This window comes from Podarcis muralis, chromosome 1 (genome assembly GCF_964188315.1).
Source record: "Podarcis muralis chromosome 1, rPodMur119.hap1.1, whole genome shotgun sequence".
In the NCBI taxonomy this organism is placed as follows: domain Eukaryota; kingdom Metazoa; phylum Chordata; class Lepidosauria; order Squamata; family Lacertidae; genus Podarcis; species Podarcis muralis.
This window is the reverse complement of record NC_135655.1, coordinates 116021569-116045423: the sequence shown is the minus strand read 5'-3', so window position 1 is coordinate 116045423 and position 23855 is coordinate 116021569. Positions and strand designations below refer to the sequence as shown.

The 23855-nt window shown below is 40.4% G+C and overlaps 1 protein-coding gene across 4 annotated transcripts in view; it reads left to right on the top strand.

Annotated features, from left to right (window-relative positions):
• MAP3K20 (mitogen-activated protein kinase kinase kinase 20) overlaps positions 1 to 23855 on the top strand; it is a 108308-nt gene that overhangs the window by 29061 nt on the left and 55392 nt on the right. For all 4 annotated transcript variants that reach the window (XM_077916970.1, XM_028749518.2, XM_077916968.1 and 1 more), the window contains exons 3-9: positions 2244 to 2331; positions 5113 to 5214; positions 6770 to 6835; positions 11213 to 11241; positions 11363 to 11500; positions 16350 to 16436; positions 22165 to 22239. In XM_077916970.1, the coding sequence (XP_077773096.1) occupies positions 2244 to 2331; positions 5113 to 5214; positions 6770 to 6835; positions 11213 to 11241; positions 11363 to 11500; positions 16350 to 16436; positions 22165 to 22239 (585 nt within the window). The remainder of the gene's footprint in view (positions 1 to 2243; positions 2332 to 5112; positions 5215 to 6769; positions 6836 to 11212; positions 11242 to 11362; positions 11501 to 16349; positions 16437 to 22164; positions 22240 to 23855) is intronic.

Genomic DNA, 23855 nt, shown 5'->3' with positions numbered 1-23855 from the left:
TAAGACTTAAGAAGAAAGGAAGCTGCCTTTTATGATTGGTCCATCAAGCTCAGTATATTATCTATCCAGGCAGGGTTTCCCAAACTTGGTTTTGCTGTTGTTTTTAGACTGCAGTTCCCATCATCCCTGTCCACTGGTCCTGCTTGCTAGAGATGATGGGAGTTGTAGTCCAAAACCGCTGGCAACACAAATTTGGGAAGCCCTCTTCTATAACGACTCACCAGGTCTCCAAGGCCTCGGTCATGAGTCTTTCCCAGCCTTACCTGGAGATGCTGAGATTGAACCCTGGGCATTCTGCATGTGATGAAAGGTATGTCCTTCTGCTCAGCTAAAGCCTCTCCACATTGGGGTTTGTGGGCTAAGGGTTTGCTCACATATTACATTGCGGTAGACAGGAAGCCTTGCAATCTCGGTTGTTTGAGTGTTAAATCTCTGATGAAGATCAGATCTCTTACAGCTACGTGGGGTTCATGGTCAATCTCTTATTTTTACTCTATATCAGTACTTAAGATAAGTGGCTAGAAACAGTTTGGTATTGAAAGGGCCAGCTATGTTTGGGATTCCACAGGGTTTGAGAAGAGTCTTGGAATTTGTGGTGGCAGGTGTTCGTTTCTCTTCTCCTAATCATGGAGGTTTCTGTCTAATATGTGTGGTTCTGTGACCTCCTTCTGGGTCTGAATTAGTGCATTGTGTTGAAAGAGAGGTGGACTGGGTTCTGTGGTGTATAATCATGGTGGCCCTGCCATCGTCATGTGTTGATTGGTGTGCTACTGCCATGGGTACTGTGGGGTTGTCATTGGGGCGCAATGCGGCCAGAGCTTTTGCAGAAGTGGCTGGAGACGGTATGCCAATCTCTTGTTTCTCCTGTTCTGTTGTTGTTTGTTTTTGCTTTTGCTTTTGGTTATGCAACTAGGAAGGTATAGCATTGTGACAACTTCACAAGGGTGTTTATATGCTGGCATTATCCTGCTGTAACACCCGACACCATCAGGATTGAGCAGCAGATGGTAGAGAAGAATTAGCTTCCATAAAACATTGTGAGGGACAGTTAACAGATAAAACTTTCCCAGGTTTAAATTGTTACTGATCCTTAAAATTCTGGAGAACGTTTGGGTTCCATTTCTTTCCTTACCTGCCTTCAATCCTTTCTAAATCATTTTAGCGTTCTTCACATGAACGTGGCAAATATTTCCGAACCATATAACTAATCAACTCTCACGTGAAACAGTGATAAATATTAGTAAGCACTTAGTGATGTTCTGCTAATCAGAGTGCTAGCATAGTTAAACACGTCTAACCCTGTAATTTTGTGGCATGAGAGAGTGCTTCACGCTGTGAAATTTAGCTGATATATTAAACACGATGTTGGTTGGTTGATCTGGTAGCCTAATGGAGTTTATTTTCAAAATGGAGCCTTCACAAATACATTCAGCCAGAAGGAAAATGTAAATTTATGTATGTTGTGGCAATTTTCCTGGTTCTTGCCATTCACCTTGTAGAGCATTTCTTCATCTTTTCTGGGTGAAACTTAATGTTCCTGATTTTTGGTGGATGCTGGTGGCATGTGTACAGCCTTTTACAGAAAATTAATCTGTAAAAGGTAAAATCAGTCTACAAGTGCATTGACCTCCGGTCCCAGCCCACCGATGAGGCAAGGTGAGTTGCCTGCCTCGAGTCGCAGAAGCCCAAGAGGCAGTGCCCGCCTCACCACCACTGGCATTGGCACTGGTTTCTGGCAAGATCTCACCGGTAAGAGAGGTGTGGTTCTACCAGAGGGGAGGCAGTGAGAGGGCGGCAGTGAAATGGGATGTGCCACCCGTTTACTGTTGACTTTTGTCTCTACAGTATTTTGGTAAGAAATAAGCCCCCTTGTCTCTTATTGTGTAGCCAATGAAGGGTGTTGCATCTCTGTATTTATCGAGACAGGAAAAGGCCTCTAGAGTGACAGCTCAACCAACCTGAAGATAGAACTTGCAATATAATGGCTTTCATACTTCCAAATTATGAAACTGTTGGTTGATGATACTTACAAAGCCTTACTCAAGGATGTGAAGGTGGTTGATTCTCAAAAGTGTTACTGAGTGTCCACCGTTTAACCCGGCGTGCATTCTTTGCATATTCAAATCTTGTTTGTGAAAGAGATGGATTCAGAGATAGTTTGATTTAAACGTTTACTATAGGTGCGTTCTGGAACCGTACGCAGTTTTGCATTGACACCTTAACATTTTCTGTATTTTGAACAGGCAGAAATCCTCAGCGTGCTCAGCCACAAGAACATCATTCAGTTTTATGGAGCTGTTCTCGAACCCCCCAACTATGGCATAGTTACGGGTAAGTTACAAGCCTTCCTTTTGTGGTTTATGCAGTGCCGGATTTACGTATAAGCTAAACAAGCTATAGCTGAGGGCCCCACTCTCTTGAGGGCTCCCCAAAAATATACTTCTTCTTAATTGTATTTCACTATTAATGTACTTCTTAACTGCATTTCTGTTCAGCAATTACTTTGATAAAATACATATTTTTGTTATGTGCAAATGGCTTTAGATACCTATTAGGTCCATAAATTCCCATATAGCATATATTCAACACAAAAAAAAACAGCGACAATTTGTTGTTGACAAAGGACAGCTGAACATATAAAGGGCCCCATTACCTTCAGTAGCTTAGGGCCTCATCAAACCTAAATCAGGCCCTGGGTGTATGTGTTTTACATATAAGAAGCTCTTCTTGTTTCTGAAATGCTAGGTACAGTGGTATCTTGGGTTAAGAACTTAATTCGTTCTGGAGGTCCATTCTTAACCTGAAACTGTTCTTAACCTGAGGTACCACTTTAGCTAATGGAGCCTCCTGCTGCGTCCGCACTGTCACAGGACAATTTCTGATCTCATCCTGAAGCAAAGTTCTTAACCTGAGGTACTATTTCTGGGTTAGCGGAGTCTGTAACCTGAAGCGTCTGTAACCCGAGGTACCACTGTATCTGTATTTGCAGTGACCAGTGTATTACTACTTTTGTGTAGCTTTAATGGCCAGAAAGTTTTAACTCCTTTCTCTGTTTAACACTGCTCACAACACCAGTGTGCTTCTGTCTAAAAATAGTTCTTTCTGCAGTTATATTTTATACTTTGCGCCCTGCCCTGGCATCTGTGCTGCAATGGCTACGGAATACTCCCAGGAGTTTACAGGCCAGTCTTCAGATTGAGGCCTAGGGTTTAGTGCCCTTTGCCATCCTTTCAGTCTCTGAAAACACACATTGCACAGACTGAGATCCAACAACTGTTCCTGCACTTGGACTGCTGATTGCTGTATCTCCCACTTAAAAAGGATTGTTAGGAAAGAGATTGGAAATAAGACTGTCAATATGATAATGCCTTTGAAATACTGAGCGCACACCTCAGAAAGAATGCCCCGCCACCAATAAAGAAAGGTTGTAACCAGTGCTATTTTCCCAGAAAAAAAACCCGTGAACTTCTCCCTTGTTCTCTTAGAACATTGGGGCTTTTTAGGATAGAAAAAAAAAGGTGAATAAGTAGGGTGAGGGAGAACTTAATAGCGATGTATACAATTATGCGTGGTATGGGAAACTGCATAGAGAGTGCATGTGTTTCTCTCACCCTCGTAAAACGAGGACCACACAATGGAGCTGAGTGTTGGAAGATTCAGAGCAGCAGAGCAAAATTAGTTCTTCATGCATAGTTAAACTATGGCGTGATCTCTCACAAGATGCAATGATGGCTACCAACTTGGAGGACTTTTTAAAAGAGTGTTAGGCATATTCATGGAGGGCATGCTAACTGTTTTCAATAAATCAAAGTCATTCCTTTTTTACATCAAATAAACTAGATGGATAGTTCCATTGGTTAGCATGGTGCTAATAATGCTGTGGTTGCAGGTTTGATTTTTGTGTGGGATAGCTGCATATTCCTGCATCAAAGGGGGTTGGATGAGATGACCCTCGAGGTCTACAATTTTATGATTCAATGATTATATTTTGAATTAAATACAAATTTGCTTGACATGTGTCGCTCCTCCTCAAAGACTGCAATGCAAATATCCTTACTTTTATGTGAGTTGTTTACACATCTTTATCTCTCTTAATTGGCCAAACTGTTGTATGAACAGTTTACGCAAGTTCTTGGTTGAAGGGTATGTAATTTGAAGCATGTGATGTATACGAAACAAGGCACATGGATGTGCTTGGAAGAGCAAAGCAATGGAACTGCAAAAACAGGACGAACAGCTTATAAAGCAGCATGAACTGAAACGAAGAAGCATTATGTGTTAGAGAGTCTTTGCTGATTTGTATATTTTTTAAAGTATTTCATCAGAACACGAACCCAGGGAACAGTTTACAGTGCTGCGTGCAAAAAAAATTATGAGAAATAAGAAGTGGTAGATCTTAAGACGTTTCAGCGATGACACTTGGTTTATTTGAAATTTTATGAACCTAAAGGTCCTGTGAGGGACACGGGTAGCGCTGTGGGTTAAACCATAGAGCCTAGGACTTGCCAATCAGAAGATCGGCGGTTCGAATCCCCACGACAGGGTGAGCTCCCATTGCTCAGTCCCTGCTCCTCCCAACCTAGCAGTTCGAAAGCACGTCAAAGTGCAAGTAGATAAATAGGTACTGCTCTGGCGGAAAGGTAAACGGCGTTTCTGTGTGCTTCTCTGGTTCGCCAGAAGCGACTTAGTCATGCTGGCCACATGATCCGGAAGCTGTATGCGAGATGAGCGCCTCAACCCCAGAGTTGGCCACGACTGGACCTAATGGTCAGGGGTCCCTTTACCTTTACCTTTAAAGGTCCTGCATGGACTGGAAATGTACTTCAGAACACACCACAGAATCCAAAATTTGTCTTTTCTATCAGCACCAGAAGGCTGAACGGAGTCTGATAAAGCCCTCCTGCTAGAATTGGTGGATTATTGCTGAAAATTTTCAGAGAGCACACCCTTAAAGGCCCTGTGTCACTCTCCAGTACAGTCAACTCCCCATTTGCATGCGTTCAAAGTGTGCTCCTCATGTAAATGCTTTTCATTAGGAAAGCCACACATCACTGTGCACCTGTCCAGCATTAGACAAAGCCATTTTTAAAGATGTGTGCTATTTCTTCACAGAATATGCTTCTGCTGGATCACTGTATGACTACATAAATAGCAACAGAAGCGAAGAGATGGATATGGATCACATAATGACCTGGGCAACTGATATAGCTAAAGGTAAGTGAGATTCATTGGTAACAAAGGGAAATTTATTGCAATAATTTGAAAAAAAAGGAGCAACATTATCTTTAATCCTTAGTCTAAATTGTTCACATTCTCCAGTGCTATCAACTTGGTTATCTTCCACGAAAGCTCCCAAGACCTACTAGTGAATCTTGATTTACCAGATGCTTGGCACAGGATGTAGTTTAAGGAGATGGTTTATTTCACCCGGGTCAAATACCCGGTTTGGCACCCACCATGTGCATTTGCATGCATAAACACACAGAGACTGGGAGCCTCAATAGCGCCCCTGTGGAGGCTTTACCTGGGGCAAAAAACCAAGCTAGCCTCCCCTTAGTTACGGCTCTGGAAATACCTACAGAATTTATTTATTTCTGCTGTTCTCAGCTTCCGTTCATAAGTAATGTTCCCATTTTCTTTATATGGCATCTTTTTAGGGCAAAAGGCTTCATGAGAATGACTTCCCTGTAGGGAGAAAAGGGGTCATTATCAATATTTGAGCTGGGCAGAAAAAAGCTTTTTAAAGATTGATTGAGCATCATAAAATGCAAATATATTACTAATGTAATATAGACTCTGACAGAACCAGCAAAGGCCTGACAGAACCGTTGGACCAACTGCATCCCACCTTCTTTAGTGGCTGCTTAAGACTCTAGCCCAGGACTGGGAAATTGTGTCAACAGTTGGCCTAGGCCAGGCAAACTTGGCCCTCCAGCTGTTTTGGGACTACAACTCCCATGATCCCTAGCTAACAGGACTAGTGGTCAGGGATGATGGGAATTGTAGTCTAAAAACAGCTGGAGTGCCAAGTTTGGCCATGCCTGGCCTAGGATGACTCTATTTCTAAGAAGAAGAAGAAGAAGAAGAAGAAGAAGAAGAAGAGGAATAGTAATTTTATTATTTATATCCCACCCATCCGGCTGGGTTTCCCCAGCCACTCTGGGTGGCTTACAACATATAGTTAACCATTCATATGTTTTAGGATTTTAAAATTGTATACTACCTAGGATGCCTTGACAGAAATGTGGCATACCGTACATTTCCATGTATAAGACAAGGGTTTTTTCTTTTAAAAAATAGTTTAAAATTTTGGGCTTCTCTTATACATGGGTAGTGCATTGGGGGTACGGGCGATTGGCCCGATCACCGTGATTAGGAGATTGTCAGCGGCAATTGGTTGGGCAATTTCCACTTGCTGGCAGTGAGCAGGCATACGATTGGGGGCGTCTTATACACAGGGGCATGTTATGCACGGGAAAATACGGTATAAAGGCTATACATAAACAATTGAAGGCCTGTTCACTTGCTACTTTGGGGAGGGGGGGAGACTTGTGCTATGTAGCCGTTCGTGAAAAATGCACATACCCTTTCCTTCACTGAGTATTTTTTTTATTTGAATGTGTGTCTTCCTCACCACAGAATTGAAATACATGAATTGCTCCAAGATTTGCATTTGGCTTGTGAAGAAGCCATTGCAAGTGCTGATAAGAAGTGATCATGTTATAACATAGATTTTCTTCCTTTCTTTTTAAAAACCATTTCCTTTTAGGAATGCACTATTTGCATATGGAGGCTCCAGTCAAAGTAATTCACCGAGATCTGAAGTCCCGAAATGGTAAAACAGCATGAATTTACATGTTCTTGTTTTTCTTGCAAATCCTGGTTTTTCAGTGCTAGTTTCTGAACACAGGAAAGCGATTCTACCTTCAGTTAAAATGCTTACTAAGCTTTGCTGGAAAACACTTCAAAACATGTTTCGATTTGCCTCTAATCCTGTTTGTCTTCAACAAAGTGTATTTAGCTTGCTCTCTTTTTAGCTTCCTTGAACTTTACCCTTCTGTACAATTATTATAAGATGCATTTAGGTAAGCAGAGTTTTCGTGCACCTCTGGACAGTGGCAAAATCAGAACACATTAGGTTAGATTCCAGGATAAGTTAATTGTCCCATGTATTTTAGAGGGCACTAAGTTAGTCATGATTAACTTTCTATAGCGCTTTTCAGTGGGACATCTGCAAGTAACCTCGGGCCTCCCCACACCTACCATTTATAGTGGAATAGTTGCTGGGGTTTGGGGGATTTTGGGGCATGTTGCCACACAGTGTCAGCGTCCTTCAGCTAATATTCCCAGATATTGTACTCGAAACCCTGCTTTTTCATTCAGAGATTTTCCGCCTGGGTGTTGGTTACAATGGCCGAATCCCAGCTATGTCCACGAAATTCCGGATGTGTGGGAGCCCTAGATTTGACAGACAATTTTTTATGCCCCTTCCCTCAAACCAGTGGAAGATGTTAAGTTTGTGAGCTCAGTTCAAAGGACATACATGACAGATAGAAATGATGGGACTGAGCCTTTGGCAGCAGTCTTGAGCCGAATACAAAATTTCATCACAATAACCAGAGTCACCATAGTTCAGGCAAACATGTAGTTCCTTTTCTAATCTCCTCTACCCCCACAAGATCAGTACAGTGGTACCTCAGGTTACATTCGCTTCAGGTTACATACGCTTCAGGTTACAAACTCTGCTAACCCAGAAATAGTGCTTCAGGTTAAGAACTTTGCTTCAGGATGAGAACAGAAATCAGGCTCTGGTGGCGCGGCGGCAGCAGGAGGTCCCATTAGCTAAAGTGGTGCTTCAGGTTAAGAACAGTTTCAGGTTAAGTACGGACCTCTGGAACGACTTAAGTACTTAAACTGAGGTACCACTGTATTCTTGAACAGTAGGCATAATTTTAAAAATAAATAAATCGCAAAAGTGCTATCCCCATGTGCAGGCTCATAGCACCAACAATAATTGCCTGGAAGGATGTTAAGGCTACATTAGGAGAGTGACTACAGCCATGGAACTTTTCTCAGTTTGGGCAGAACCCTCTATTAGCGTGGAAAGGAAAACTCCACACCCACTCTCTAATAATGACTGTGGCCAAAGATGCAGACAATTAGTTACATACAGTCATACCTTGGATCCCAAACTCAGTACTTGGGCTTGGTACTCGGTACTTGGGCTTGGTACTTGGACATTTTGGCTCCTGAATGCCACAAACCTGGAAGTGAGTGTTCCGGTTTGTGAACTTTCTTTGGAACCTGAACATCCGACAGGTCTTCTGCGGCTTCCGATTGGCTGCAGGAGTTTCCTGCTGCCAATCAGAACCCGCGCTTTGGTTTCCGGACATTTTGGATTCCGTTCAACTTCCAAGGTACAACTGTATTCACTTTTAAAAACGTTGGATCGACCAGCAACTGTTCTGTAAATGGTAAGTGTGGAGAGGCCCTTAGTCTGGATTGAGCCCACTGCCTCGTGGTATTTGCATCTCTATTGGCCATACTAGGTGGGGCTGATGGGAATTGGAGTGAACTGGAGGGTCACATGGTCCTAATCTATTGCTCTATTTGCACAATGAGTTAAAATACGTTAAGAGTTCTCCAGCCATGAAAAAACACGCTATGAGTTGCAAGCCATGTCCTTGTCAAGAAAATGACTTAAGCTAGGGTTAATGCTCCAGGTGAGAGGCTGCTGAACCAAGTTCAACACGAAATATCTGTAGTTTTTCATCCATTGATCTCTTCCTGCTTGGTAGTAACTGCAGTTCATGAATGTCTGTGGCTGTTATGCAAGATAGAATTACTTTGTGCCAAATGGGATTAGTACTGAGGGATACACCCAAAACTAACGTGCAAAGGGGGGGGGGGGGGATGAAAGGGGCCTTATTTCACTGTAATGCTGCTATTAGTTGTTGCTTTTATCCTGAAAAGATTTTTCTCTTACTTACAATCACATTAAAACGGACTGTGCCTCATTTTCTTTCTTTGATTTTTGACCGGAGAAATCCAATGTTACCTCTACGTAAAGTATATTTTATAACTGGTTAGATATTGAAAACCAAACATTCACAGTTCTGTGTAAAGTTTTGTCTGCAAACACAGATAACTTCGGGAAACTGCTTCGGAAAACGTTTTGTTTGAAATGTGGTTGATCAATCTTGTAATTTATTTAATGCTGTGCCCTTTTAGTGTTTATTGCTGGGTATTCTAATACTTTGACCAATTATTTGATGGCCCTTCTGACAGAGTAGGAGAACTCCATGTTGGATTAGACAAACATCCAGCCCAAATGTTTTGGGAAAGGGTTTTTTTTAAGTAGAACTTTCATTTTTAAACATTTTATTCCCGCCCCCCAGTAAAAGTTGTTTTGAAATCCGTTACTACAAAATAAAGTTAGGCATTGGCAAAATAGTCAGGACTATATAACACCTGTGACTTTGAACACTGACACGAAACGGGGACCAGCAACACCAGTCTTAAAATCTTTGCATTTTAAGTGAATTATAAAACAAAGAATGATGAACACACTAATGAACAAGGTCAAATCAGGGCATGGTGCATGGTGAGAGAGAAACCTGTGTACTACTCCAAATATTATTGGGCTCCAGTTCCCATCACTACAGCCTGCATGGCCAATGATTGGGGATGATGTCAGTTGCAGTCCAGGGCCACAGGTTGCATAGGGGTATTCTTGTTCTGAATAGAAGAGGTTCTGTTTCGCTAATTGTCTGTTATAAACCATTAAAAGGGAAGGTAAAGGACCCATGGATGGGTTAAGTCCAGTCAAAGGCGACTATGGGGTTGCGGTGCTCATCTCACTTTTCAGACTGAGGGACCCGACGTTCACCCACAGACAGCTTTCCGGGTCATGTGGCCAGCATGACTAAATCGCTACCGCCGCACGGAGGACTGTGACGAGTGCCAGAGGGCACGGAAACGCCGTTTACCTTCCCACCATAGTGGTACCTATTTATCTACTTGCACTGGTATGTTTTTGAACCACTAGGCTGCCCAAAGCTGGCGCAAAGCAACAGGAGCTCACCCCGTTGTGCGAATTTGAAATGCCGACCTTCTGTTCAAATTCACTTGACAGGGTGAGCTCTCGTTGCTCTGTCCCAGCTTCTGCCAACCTAGCAGTTCAAAAGCATACTAGCACTAATAGATAAATAGGAGCAGCAGGAAGGTAAATGGCGTCTCTGTGCGCTCTGATTTCCGTCACGGTGTTCCATTGCGCCAGAAGTGGTTTAGTCATGCTGGCCACATGACCCAGAAAGCTGCTATGGACAAACGCTGGCTCCCACAGCCTGAAAGCAAGATGAGCACTGCAACCCCATAGTCGCCTTTGTCTGGACTTAACCGTCCAGGGGTCCTTTACCTTTACTTTTTACCTATAAACTGTTAATGTCTTCTAATCTACTTTAAAGCTATGTGGTTGTGTGTATACTATGTTAATTATGCTATGTGTAAAGATTTATCCTTTACATGTAAATTGATCCCAAATCCTAATATTCTGAGTGTTATTAGATGATAGATGATATATAGATAGATAGATAGATGATAGATAGATAGATAGATAGATAGATGATAGATAGATGATAGATAGATGATTGATAGATAGATCCCTCTGTTCACTCTCTTCAACAGTTTACATAATTTTATAAACCCACGTCATTTTCTCACTCAGTCGTCTTCTTTTCTCCCTAAACTATAATACTGTGAATATTTTAGATTTTTTGTTGAGAGTAGGTGCTCCAATTGCTAGATCATATTGGCTGTCCTTATCTGACACCTCCTGCTCTGTGGTAGTCTGAATATGCCAGGTGCCATGTCTACAGTATAGATTTATATGACATGGCATTATAATATCCGACAGTTTTACAGTCTCGCTCCTCAATAATTTTTGACACTGAGTACTTTCTTTTCCACTGTCATAACGCGCTGAGTTTACTCTCAGTAAGCTATCAACCCTAATATCAATATTTCTTTGGTGGCCATGGACAATTCAGTATGAGATATTTCAGTGTCAGTTAGATTTATTGCCAGACGATTCAGCTAGAGAAATGATATGAACTGTGCTTTCCAGTATGTACAAGCCCATCATCATTAAATAATGTAAATATTTGTCATGTAATTTCTTCTTACCCTTCTTTCTTTCTTTTTAAATTTTCAGTGGTCATAGCTGGTGATGGAGTATTAAAGGTAGGAAAATATAAAGCACCTATAAAGTTTATTTGCTGTTGCACCGTATTTTGCATCATAGTTGTTTCCCAGCTCAAAAAAATGTGGATGCTCATTTTTGTTTATATACTGCTTTTTCTAGATATGCGATTTTGGTGCTTCAAGATTCCACTCCCATACAACACACATGTCTCTGGTTGGTACCTTTCCTTGGATGGCTCCAGAAGTTATCCAGAGTCTGCCAGTATCTGAAACATGTGACACTTATTCATATGGTGTGGTGAGTAGCCTATTTCTTTGTACACTGCCATACACGTTCAAAAAAATTATCTTTGGAGAGGCTATCTAGCTGGCCTTTCAAGTCTCATCTAACACAAAGCCAGGAAAAGATAGTGCTGGTTGTAATATTTTTAAAAACATTTAGAATTGGTAGTCACGTGTCACACAGAGTCCTTCGAGCGGCTTGCAGTGTACAGTCGTACCTTGGATTCTGAACGCCTTGGTACTTGGATGTTTTGGCTCCCGAACGCCACAAACCTGGAAGTGAGTGTTCCGGTTTGCGAACATTCTTTGGAACCTGAACGTCCAACTGGGCTTCTGCGGCTTCCGATTGGCTGCAGGAGCTTCCTGCAGCCAATCGGAAGCCGCACTTTGGTTTCTGAATGTTTTAGAAGTCGAATGGACTTCCATAACGGATTCCATTCGACTTCCAAGATACGACTGCATTTAAAAACCTTAAACATAAATACATTGTGATATCAACGTGTTAATACAAAAACACATGCAATTCGTAACAATCTATAAAATACCCTCCCCTCAAAAAGACAGATGCAGGAAGCTCTGTCAGCACACTGACAGACATACAAGGCGCACAAATCTCTTGAATGTGTACTTGTGTGCTCATTCCTTTACAGCTGCCTCAGTATTTCTGCGCATGTGCCTTCTTGGATGCCCATTCTCTTGCACACAGACACGCTTTGTTGACATCTTTTCTTCAACATGATTCTTGTGGTGCATGTTTTGCCTATGTTTCTCTGTCATGCGTCCTGTTCAGATATTACTCTCCAATCCTGATAGGACAAATACCAAGGACCCAGGAACAAACCATAGCACTCATAACCAGTAACAAACCATAGCACTAACAAAAAGGTAAAGGTAAAGGTACCCCTGCCCATAGCACTAACAACAACACTAATAATTATTAGTGTTAGAACTGATACTAACAACAATAAATACTTATTGTGGGTGGTTGTCTTTGCCACCCATGGCAGAGATCTTTAGAAAATTGCTCCCCACTCTTCTTAAGACTAAACTAATGGGTTCAGTTACAGATGGGTAGCCGTGTTGGTCTGCCATAGTCAAAACAAAAAAAATTCCTTCCAGTAGCACCTTAAAGACCAACTAAGTTAGTTCTTGGTATGAGCTTTCGTGTGCATGCACACTTCTTCAGATACACTGAAACAGAAGTTGCCAGATCCTTCTATATAGTGAGAAGGTGGGGAGGGGTATTACTCAGAGGGGGGTGGGAATGGGTGATTGGCAGATAGCTGTGATGAGTCTGTTGACGACCCTTAACGACTGCAGTAGGTCTTACAGGAAAAAGCAAGGGGTGAGAAAGCCATTTTTCACCTTCTCACCCCTTGCTTTTTCCTGTAAGACCTACTGCAGTCGTTAAGGGTCGTCAACAGACTCATCACAGCTATCTGCCAATCACCCATTCCCACCCCCCTCTGAGTAATACCCCTCCCCACCTTCTCACTATATAGAAGGATCTGGCAACTTCTGTTTCAGTGTATCTGAAGAAGTGTGCATGCACACGAAAGCTCATACCAAGAACTAACTTAGTTGGTCTTTAAGGTGCTACTGGAAGGAATTTTTTTTGTTTTGACTAATGGGTTCAGTGACCTGGGTTAGGAAAGACTCTCCTAGGGCAGACATTCCCCTCAATATAAAGTAAGGAGATTGGGGAAGGGATGAGGAAAAAATATTGGGTCCCAAAGCCCAATACCACTTACAACATGCCACAGTGAGGAGGACTCTTCACCCAATCCCATTGATCCACGCTCCACTGATCCATTGAGCCACAAAGCTTAAAGCCACCAATGCCGGTCAGTTTTTCATTCTCACTCAGAAAATCATAACTTCTGAAGACATAGGGTTGAATTCATATAGTTCATATAGCATATGGGTGCCTTTGAAATCAGTGTGAAAAGTTAGACGCCATGACTAACTTGGATTACATTGATTTCTTACTGAACAGTTAACTTAATCTGTAATTTAGGCATTGTTTTCAGAGGAAATCCATCTCAATGGAGGGATGAAGTTCAGGTATAGGAATAAGTGCCAATGGTGCTTCCAAGATCTTGTATGTTGGTCTCTGGACCGTAATAAAGATTGTTTGTTAGGAATAAGTGCCTTAATCTTTATCCCATCTTTAGACTGGTTTAAATAGGACAAGTTGTTATATCACAATGGCAGATATGTGCAAGTTCAGTTCAGAGAGTTTCTCTTTTCCAGCTTGGATTTCCCCCACAATGAAAGTAACTTGAAAAATTACCTGAAAGTATAACATTGAAAGAGCACACAAAGGAACTTCATGTTGGCTCACTACTTGTGCATTTGACTACACTGTTAACCCTCCGCATGAAAAATTTGCACGTTGGCGCTTAGTTAAATATTTATAGATTAAACAAGGATATGCTTGGGTGCATTTAATTTCTGATCTAGATAGAAGTTTTGCCGTTCAGTCCTAACCATGTCTCTTCAGAAGTAAAGTCTATTTAATTCCATCGAAATTATTTCCAAGTAAGTGGGGTTGGGATTAGACTGCAATTCTTAACCCATTTACGTACGCGTAAACCCCGTTAAACTCAGTGGAACTGTGTCTACAAGTGCGTAGATTTGCACCATTAGTAGTGCACTGGCTTACATTCTCCAGCCATCGGTTCAGCCAAGCTTTCTAGGTCTTCAACTTCTCCAAGCCACAACCCTTTACGCCAACAATGTGTTTTGAAGATAAAGAATTAATCCATGAAAATCGTGTCTATTTTTCTTTTTAAACAATCCCATCCATAAATACAAGTTTTGAACAGCCTGGTATCACAATTTAGAGCACTTACAAGTGGCTTTTGTGCTAGACAGACATCTGCTTTTCATCCGTTGAAGTGCAGCTGAAATTCTGATAACAAAGAGTAGAATCCTTTTCAAATGTAAAAGAGTGAAGATGTCGAGAAATGGCATTCTGCTGGCAGAATCCATGGCCTTTCTTTTATTTATTTTTTCCCTGGGTTTTCCCCTGCCAGAATGGGTTGTATTCATTGAACTATTATATTGTTTTCTATCTTCTATTTACAATGTTAAGGTGGGGGGGGGGGAGCATTTTCCCACCATAGTACAATATAATGCTGTCAATCCATAGGTCCATAGTTTTTTCCTTGGTCAACTTGAAGTTGCCTCTTCTGAATAAATCACAAGAACATTAGGAAGGATTGCATATATTAGTTAGTTTTTCCTATAATTCACATAACTTTTTGAGATTTGGCAAACAATTTCATGAGACCGGGGCACTTTAGGATAAAAATCCCTTGAAGCCTTACTTGGTTGTAAGTTCTGTGGGAAACAATGGGGCTTGTATCTGTGAGATAACAGGTCCTAGGATTGTACTGCAACTTGTCTACAAGGGGCTTCCACTTAAATGAATGAAATATACTTGTAAGTAAATGAGTTTGCAGTCAGACTGTTTAACACATAGTTGGCCTACCTATCTAAATGCCATATCAAGTCTTAGGATTCCTGTGGTCTGTCCAATAGTTCCTTAGCCATTAGAAATGCCTGTGCTCCCATGAGTAGACATATCCTTCTGCATGAGGCAGAAAATAAAATGCAGTCTTTCTACCTGATAGGGGAGATGCTTATGGGATAATGATGATAACTCTGAAATTGTCACAGCATATTCAATTTAAATATCAGTTCAACAGGATTCCTTTTACCAGTGAATTTGTATATATATTTAATTGCAGGGGTTTCGTGTAATAAATTTCCCTTTAGAAATGTAGATCCAGTAAGATTCGTCTTCATTACACTGAGCATGTGTTGCCTTGGATATGAAAACCTATTTATAGAGTGAGTGAGAGAGACACTTCTTTTAATCCAGCTTTTTAAGATAGTTGTTCAGCCATGCAAAACACCCAGACTTCTTTCCTAACTAGAATTGGAAGCTAGCAATCCACTGGGCTCGTAATGTTTCTCCAGCACAATGTATGGAGAACAGGTAGTCCTGTTTTCTTGGGAAGCCTCAGCTGCCATTGCCAGTAACATTTTGGGAGCCATGCATATGCTCCTGAGTTAAAGACTAAAACTCCCGTGAGCTTTGTTCATCAAACTTCTGGAGTAGTAGTATTAAAAAAGAAAAAGAAAAAGCAGGGTTTGCATACATAGCAGCTTACTGTGGCTCACTACTTGTGTTTTTTCTGGTTGCCTTGAATGACCTTGAATATCTATTCACTGTTGTTTTTTCCTTATGGTTTGATTTTTATTTACTGCTTCTGAATCAGAAGTCGTTTCATGCAAAGTGAATTATCCCATGCCCAACAGAGTTGGTTTCCCCCAAACTTCATTTCTATGACTTCCTCACCCTTTCTTCATGGAAGTTCTTCTTCATCTCCATTTGCATAGCTGTCCTTATCAGAGATGATGCACCAGGACTGGATAAACTAGACCGAGATTTGTATAATGTGCTTGGCTGCACAAAAGAAGACAGCAACTAACGAAATAACCGTGTGCACGTACACAGGCATCAGTTTGGACATTTTAGTGGAAGAATAAATGGACGGAGGCAGAAGCAAGTCTCAACCACCAGACTTGAGCAACTGAGGAGCAAAGAAAGATTTCAGCCTTGTGTATTTTACAACCAAAATATAACCCCACACTTCCCTTTATCATAAAAAAACTGAGAAATATTCAAATTTAATTTAGTGTGGGGATCCTCCACACAAATATATGTCCATGTTCCTGCAAATGGACTCTGGTTGCCTGGTAATTGGATACAGATAGTGCTGTATCAAGGCTTAATAATGTATTTAAAATACAAAGTACAGAAATAAAAATTCTTTCCTTTTTTTCTATTCCAGGTTCTCTGGGAGATGCTAACAAGGGAGGTCCCCTTTAAAGGCTTGGAAGGATTACAAGTAGCTTGGCTTGTAGTGGAAAAAAACGAGGTAAGACTACGTTTCTACATTCAGGTACATAGATCAGAAAACAGTGTTGGGTTTTGCAAAAGACTTTTTCATCTTCTTCAAATTGAAAGTAAGTTCACGCGTATGGAAAGATTAGCAGTAGGAGCTAACACAAAGGGTCAAAGTGATGTTATTCCTCATGAATGGACCCTTTACATCTAATTGTTGCAGCTTCACATCGTGATGCTGTAGATCAAAAATTGTACAAGTACTGTACTAGTTTCTCAGTCTCAATTGTAAAACCTAGGGGTTTGTTCTTAGTGATGAAAGAAGCCATTGCGTCCAAGGTAGGGGAACAGTTTAACTCCATCTCCTGCGTTTAGGACATCTTTATACTGGCCGGGAGTTGATATATCTGTAAGAGACCTTCAGCTACTTCAACTTAACTCTCCCAGCAGGAGTCACTATAGTACAAGAAACTGCCACTTAGATGAGGATTTCAAAAATAAAAGAAGAAAAAATAGTTTAAAAAAGAGGGAAATTACAGTTTTGCCACCTACGTTCTCGGCTACATTGAAGATGAGATCCTCACTGGTACTGGTAAGGCTCTGCCATAGTTGCAAGCTTCCTCATGCGGTGTCTTTCCATTTCAAAAGAACTTCAGTGGCGTAAACACCCTTTGTACAGGGTCCCCAGCGTTGCTTTTCTTCTTCCTACAAATTGAGGCTTTCAGGTAGTTGAACATGTGAGCGTTTATTTGAACGCATGGCTCCTTGATGTCAAAGACACGAAGTACCGGTTTTTCTTTCTTTCCCCCCACTAAAGGGGAAAAAAATTAAAGTTGTGGCTGTGTCACACACCAAGTATGGAAATCCTCTATCTAGGCAGACTGGAAGGTTGTGGGTACGTTACTTAATAAAAAGCTACTTGGCTAAAAAGCGACAGCTCGGCTTCTTGAATTCTTTTATATATATAGCTGGCTTCCCCAATGGTTTTAGACTCTTTAAAGACTTATTAGGGGAGAAAATATTCCTAGAAATACAGGTGGGAGTGAATTAATGTTTAAACCACCTTCTGCCTTTTAAAAGTTGTTATTGAATGTTAGGTTGGCTGTCCTGTCCGGGAATTCAACTTAGTTGGGAATCTTTCCTTAATTCAGAACAACCTTATGCTTGTAACTTCCTACAGTATAAGTTTAGAATAATAAGGTGTAATCTGTATCTGTTCCATTTCTAAGCGTGAAGAAAAGCTTATTGGTTCAGCACAATATTTCTTCCCTTGGGGACGAGGCGATCGAGACACAAATTGCCTCCAGATTCACCAGTGCTTTGGTTTCATAGTTGGATACGGGAATCTGGTATATAAGATGTATAGTGTATACCATGTTGACCACTTAGATTGCTGCTCTGCTTAGTATGGACATGATCCAGCCAAAATTAGGCACTTTAAAAACCTCATTGGTTCCAGTGCTCAACGTTCTCTCTGTTGAAATAAATGGAACATAGAACTATTGAACTTTATCTAGATTGACTATTCAGTCTGAAGTTTACGTAGAAGAGGGAATGTAAGGGAATAATGTTAAATATATGAGTGCTGACTTTGATTTTAATGGAAAGCAAGGCCTGCCAATTTCTTCAGTGGACTGGAAATGATGAATAAAAACCTCTAATGGTCATTGAGGCGTTATGTAATTTTTAGTGTCCGGACAATAGAGCAAAAGTTATGGTGCCCATGTTTTTGAATAGAACACTACAGTGACGTTTGGAAACTAATGTCACTGGGTAAGATTACCGTACTGATTCTGTTTTTGTTTTCTGTTTGTTTTTTAAAAAATATGATGTCAAATTGTTGCCTGCTTATTAAAGCTGTGAAATATTTGTGTTTCTTTCTAACGTTTTAAAAAATCCTAATAAATTGGTTAAGTGCTGTATGGTGTTTCTATGCAGACAGAATCACATGACACTAGAGACTTTTGTCGACATAAAGTGGGAGAGAGGAGAAGGAGAGAGGTGGTTTTTGCCAATTTCCACCCTCACTCTATGCCCTCTAGATCTGCTCCAGAGGGTTGGGGGACCCTCAGAACAGCATAGAAGGTAGTGGGGGGGGGTGCATAGGAGAGGCAAACGTTTGCTGATAGAAGTCCCTGCTGGACAGAATTGGATCAACTCTGTATGTCTCGAAGGTCCCATCTGTACTATACACAAATCAGTATCATACCCTAAAGAATCCTGGGCACTGTTAGTTTGTTAAGGATGCTGTGAATTGTTAGGGGACCCCTGTCTCTCTCCAAGAACTACACTTCCCAGAATGGTTACCAGTTAATCTCTCTTACCAGGGAACTCTGGGAATTGTAGCTCTGTGAAGGGAATAGGGGTCCCCTAACAACTCACGGAAGTCTTAACAACTAATATTTCCCAGGATTCCTTGGGGGAAAGCCATGACTGTTTATAAAGTGGTATGGTACTGCTGTAAATACATAATTTAGATGGGCCCTGAGTTCCAAGTTCCCTCTCAGCCGTCAGTCTGCAAACTATGTTTGTTGCCCTTTTAAAGCACATGTAACACAATTTAAAAGTTCATTACGTCCTCCAGAGAACTGTAGTTAAAGGGTGCTGGGAACTGTAGCTCTCTGAGGAGTTAACCTACAGTTCCCAATGTTTTTTGTGGAAAGCAGATTGCTCTGGATTTGCTTTGTGACCTAAAGTTTTCGCTATGGTGAGAGAACAACTAAACCTCACTTTTGTCCCAGGCAGAATTTCTCTCTTGTTATAGTTAGAGCAGATTACAACCCTTAGAATGGTTGATTGTGGAAGTACACTGTTTATTAACTGTCAGGGGTCCTTTACCTTTAATGAGTAATAATTAAGACTTTCAGACTCATCTATCCTGTAGGTTACGAAAAGAATGCTGAAGAATTTGCATCCTTCCTCAATTTAGAATGTGTTTAGACCAGCACACATTTTATCCTCACAACCCTGTGACATAGATTAGGCTGAGAAATGGCAATTTGCCCAGTTCCACCACGTGAGATTCCTAGCTGGGGATCTGAACCCATATTTCCATAATCCAGGTCCAGTACTCTGTTCATTAAACCATACCGACTCTTAAGTGAAATATCAGTTCTTTAAATGACTTCTTCCTCATTCCACTAGAGTTTTTCTTGGTACTTACATGTTTTAAACTCCAAAACACAATCCTAATATAAAAGTTCATATTAGAGATGTCATTATCTAACATCAAATTACTACTTAGAAATGTCACTTTTATTAGAGTATGACACTCTTTGGGACCTGCTACCTATATATTACCTGACAAATAACATTCTACTCAAGTAAGATGGATGCAAGTGATGATTACATGTCTTTTAGTAACTCATTTTCCAACTCCTGGAACAGCGAGGGTTACAGACAAATGCCATTGCTAGACTATCAGTTGTATTTTTAGGCAAATGACTTGACTGAGGATCAAGTGTCATTGCTACTTTGTTTATGCCAAGTAGACTTCTTGAACATACTTTTGGTATAAAAGTTTTTCACATTTATTGTACTCATTATTTAATGATTGCATATTTGATTAGCACTTGCTATGTATATTTTATGGGTTTTTTTTATCCCCCCCAATAGCATTCTTTCCTGAGTTTGCATTTCATTCTTGCTTTTAACACACAACCGTTCATAAATTCTTGAAGGTCCCATTACACTTATATAGATATCTGTTTTGTTTAGCTTACGTGACAAAGTGGCGTGCAGGTCATGGCAACCTTAGGGAGCAACGTGAGTGGACAGAAGTTCAGATTTGATTGCTTTGTATAATTGGGTCAATTGTGTTAATCAATAGAATCTTTCTCAATGAAAAGGTTGGTTTTTTAGATAGCTAATTGCATTACTGAAAGTGTGTAGACGCATTCTTATATGTTGATCACAGCATGAAGATATCAGGTTTTTGTGCTTGTACACAAATCTGCTTTTGGCACAGCGTCTGCCTTCTGTCGCTAGGTTACTAATTGTTCACGTTGGCAGTAAGTATTTCAATCTTATGTCAATATTTGCAATATGAGAGTTTTCTTCCCACTCTTGAATAATGTTGTTATTTAAGGTCTTTGAGTATTTACATGTTAGTTATTCTTGCAATACTTAATTAGGCTTCTTGTATGGCTTCATCAGTTCGTCAATAAATGTATGATGAAGGGTGACTTTAGCATTCTTACCCTACTAAATCTAAGGCCATGTACAGTTGTTTCTCTGAAGCATCAAAAATGACTTAACCCTTCCTTCTGCCATGGCATTAACCCTGAAGTAGTTTAACGACTCAAAAGTTCCATTTACTAGAAAAAATGGAGTATATATACACACAGGAAAATTGTGCTTAAGTATATTTGCTTCAGTTTTCTAATAAGCAACTGTAACATCTTCCTTTAGTCCAATGCTGAACTAATGATGAGGTTGACTAGATGTGGGTTCAGGCCTTCTTCAATTTCACTTTTAAGAGAATCTTAGCACTTATTTTGGCCAGAGACCATAGTAGGATACCTTGCTAAGGAAAGTGTGTTATCATGACAGCTCTACAATATCTACATGGTACCTCTGCAAAGCCCAACAATACTAATAATTCAATAAACAGGTTCTAAAACCTCTGTGTTTGATTCATCTTGCCTTTCTTGATCCTGATAGTTTTCATCCACTAGAACGTTTGTTCAGAAGTTAGATTCTTATGCAACTCGGATTATTCATGGTTAACTGGGAGTGATAGTGGATTGCTCCAGTTAAGTAGGAACTTTGTTAGAAGACTGCTTAGCACAATCTAGCACTTTAGTTCAAAATAGCTAATGGACGCCAGTAAATATTAGTACACATACAAAACAGCTGATGAGAACTAATGTGAGATACTTGAACATGCACTGCCCAAGGAAGGATTAATTGGAATAAGAACAATAAATAATATCTACTGCGTTTGATGTTTATGGTCTGTAGTTCAAATAAACTGAGCTTGTGCGTGGGAAGAATACTATCTCAAATATATGAAGGGATGCAGAATTGGGAAAACCTTGGGAAATACATATACAGAGCTATATACAGTCATAATAAGAACCTGTGGACTTGTGCTTGAAATTAAAAATATTAGAGGAATAAAATTATGGGACAGTTTCCCTAGTACAGTTTTGAAGAGCCTGGTTTCCAGGCAGGAGGATAGTATATTAATGAAGACTATAAACTGAGGAATGGAATTATTGTAAGATCTTAGGGCTTTTCTCCTTTTCCAGAGATAGTATGCTGGATAAGGTTTGCTTCATACTCACTCAGAATTGAGAAGAGATTCAGAAGTTTCATATCTATTTATAAAACAACATATTCTTGTTGTGTGAGTGTAAGAAACTCTCTTAAGTTACATTAAGAGTGTGGTTGCTTCCAAGGAGGAAACCTCTAGAATGGATAGAATTGGTCTGGGTGGCACATAATAGATGACCTATCTCAAACCATGAATTGTAAAATTCAGTGGTAAAGGATCCATCATTCTTGGTGCTAGAAGATCATCTCTCTTTGAAATGGCACAGAGGCAGCTTGATTTGTCTCCAAACAAAAACAATCTGTTCTACAGGGCTTTTGCCTATTCCAGTGCTTGCTAATTCCTGTACTTTGTGGTATAGTTTCTTTCTTTCTTTCTTTTACTGAGAACATTGGAAGATCTGCTTTCATATGGGAGCTGGGGTTTATCTTCTGCTGTTCATTTCTAGTCCCTTGGTTGTCCAACTGTTGTCTTGCTTCTATTACAGAGACTGACCATTCCCAGCAGCTGCCCTGGAAGCTTTGCAGAATTGATGCTCCAGTGTTGGGAAGCAGATCCAAAGGTATTTATTTACTGTTATCCACTGTGTGTTTTAACTGTACTGTGTTTTAAAAAACAAAAACAAACCCCAAACCCTCCTGTTGCAGATGGGACACTAAATGTGAGATAAGAATTTTCCATTTGTATTCATTTCATTTCATTTCCATGTACCACCCACCCTCTCTGTTGACACTGGATAAGTTTAAGGGAGCCAGGATTTCAGGTACAGAGCCTGCAATCCTATATGCACTTACCTGGGAGTAAGTCCCACTGAACTCATGTAATGGATTGCCCTGTGAATTATCTGGGTAAGCGTATATTATCATCGGATTTAAGCAATGAACAAAACTTCATAAATACAATAATAATTATAAAACTATAACAAATTCCTTTTTTGTATCATATATTTATTATAAATTTTGTTAGCAGATGTTCTATTTTCTTTTACCTTATAAACTGTTGAATTCAGGCACTGCAGAGGCCAGGATCCCTGCCAGTTCTTTAAATTTCACCCTTGAAAAGTCTTGATAAATGTTACCTCAAAAATCTTTCCCTATATTGAATAGCCTGTGCCCCTTAAACATGCCCACATTTCATTGGGTGTCAGGATTGAACTCCCACGCTCCCTCCCTTCCATTCTGAATAGAGGAAAGAGTTTATTTTTACGAGCGATCACAGTGTTGCCTGATGTAGATGTCTTTTTCACGTTGTTGAAGATGCCTAATGGGGAAGGAGCGTGCCCACACAATTTGGGTTCCTGTCCCTTTTTCTGCTCGTTTAGGTGTGGTGGCCAATTTGTGTTCAGCAGTCATTTTCTGTTACACCACATCCTACAGAGAGCCATTCTGTATTATGTTGCACACGCTGTGGCAGCCATTTTGTGACAGGTGCCCATTGAACTTCCTCAAAATTCCAAATGTTCCCACTGGCCTAAAAAGTTTGGCAGGCCCTGAAGCAGACTGACCTTCTTCATATGGCCCAAAGCATTTCTCAACAATACCATAACAACAGTGAGCACAGTGATCTACTTTACATCTCCCCTCACCATGACCACGACCACGACCACAACCACCAACTCCTTTTCAGGGTCCCAGAATTTATTTACCTTATATTGCTAATAGTAATTTGATACAATATTTCCCTACTAGATGAGTAATTTCAAATCTTGCTTAAATGCTTAACTTTACACTTAATTCATATATATTTTTGGTGATCACTAAAGAGATATCCACTTGATTTCTGGCTTATCCCATGATAATTATTTTTACCCTTGACAAGGATTTACCATTCAGGGTGGAGACATTTGACCCACATTTTAAAGAAAGCCAACCTAATTCAACCGTTCTAGACACAACTCAGCTATCCATTAGATCACACGCTTCTCCAAGTTTTGCAAAAGCAGTTTCCTTTCCAAAAATATGTCTACAGTGTTATAGAACAAAAATACGTTTTGGGTGGGGCAAGGGAAATGCATACAATTTTACATGCCAATTTTTGCGTTGCTTAAAAAAAAGAATGCATAAAACATTGAATGCATCATTGAATACACGTGACACTAACGCAGAACAGAAATAGTCCGTCCTGGTGTACATTGTTCCAAATCTAAACTGGGATTGACTGATGTACTTTGAACCAGCG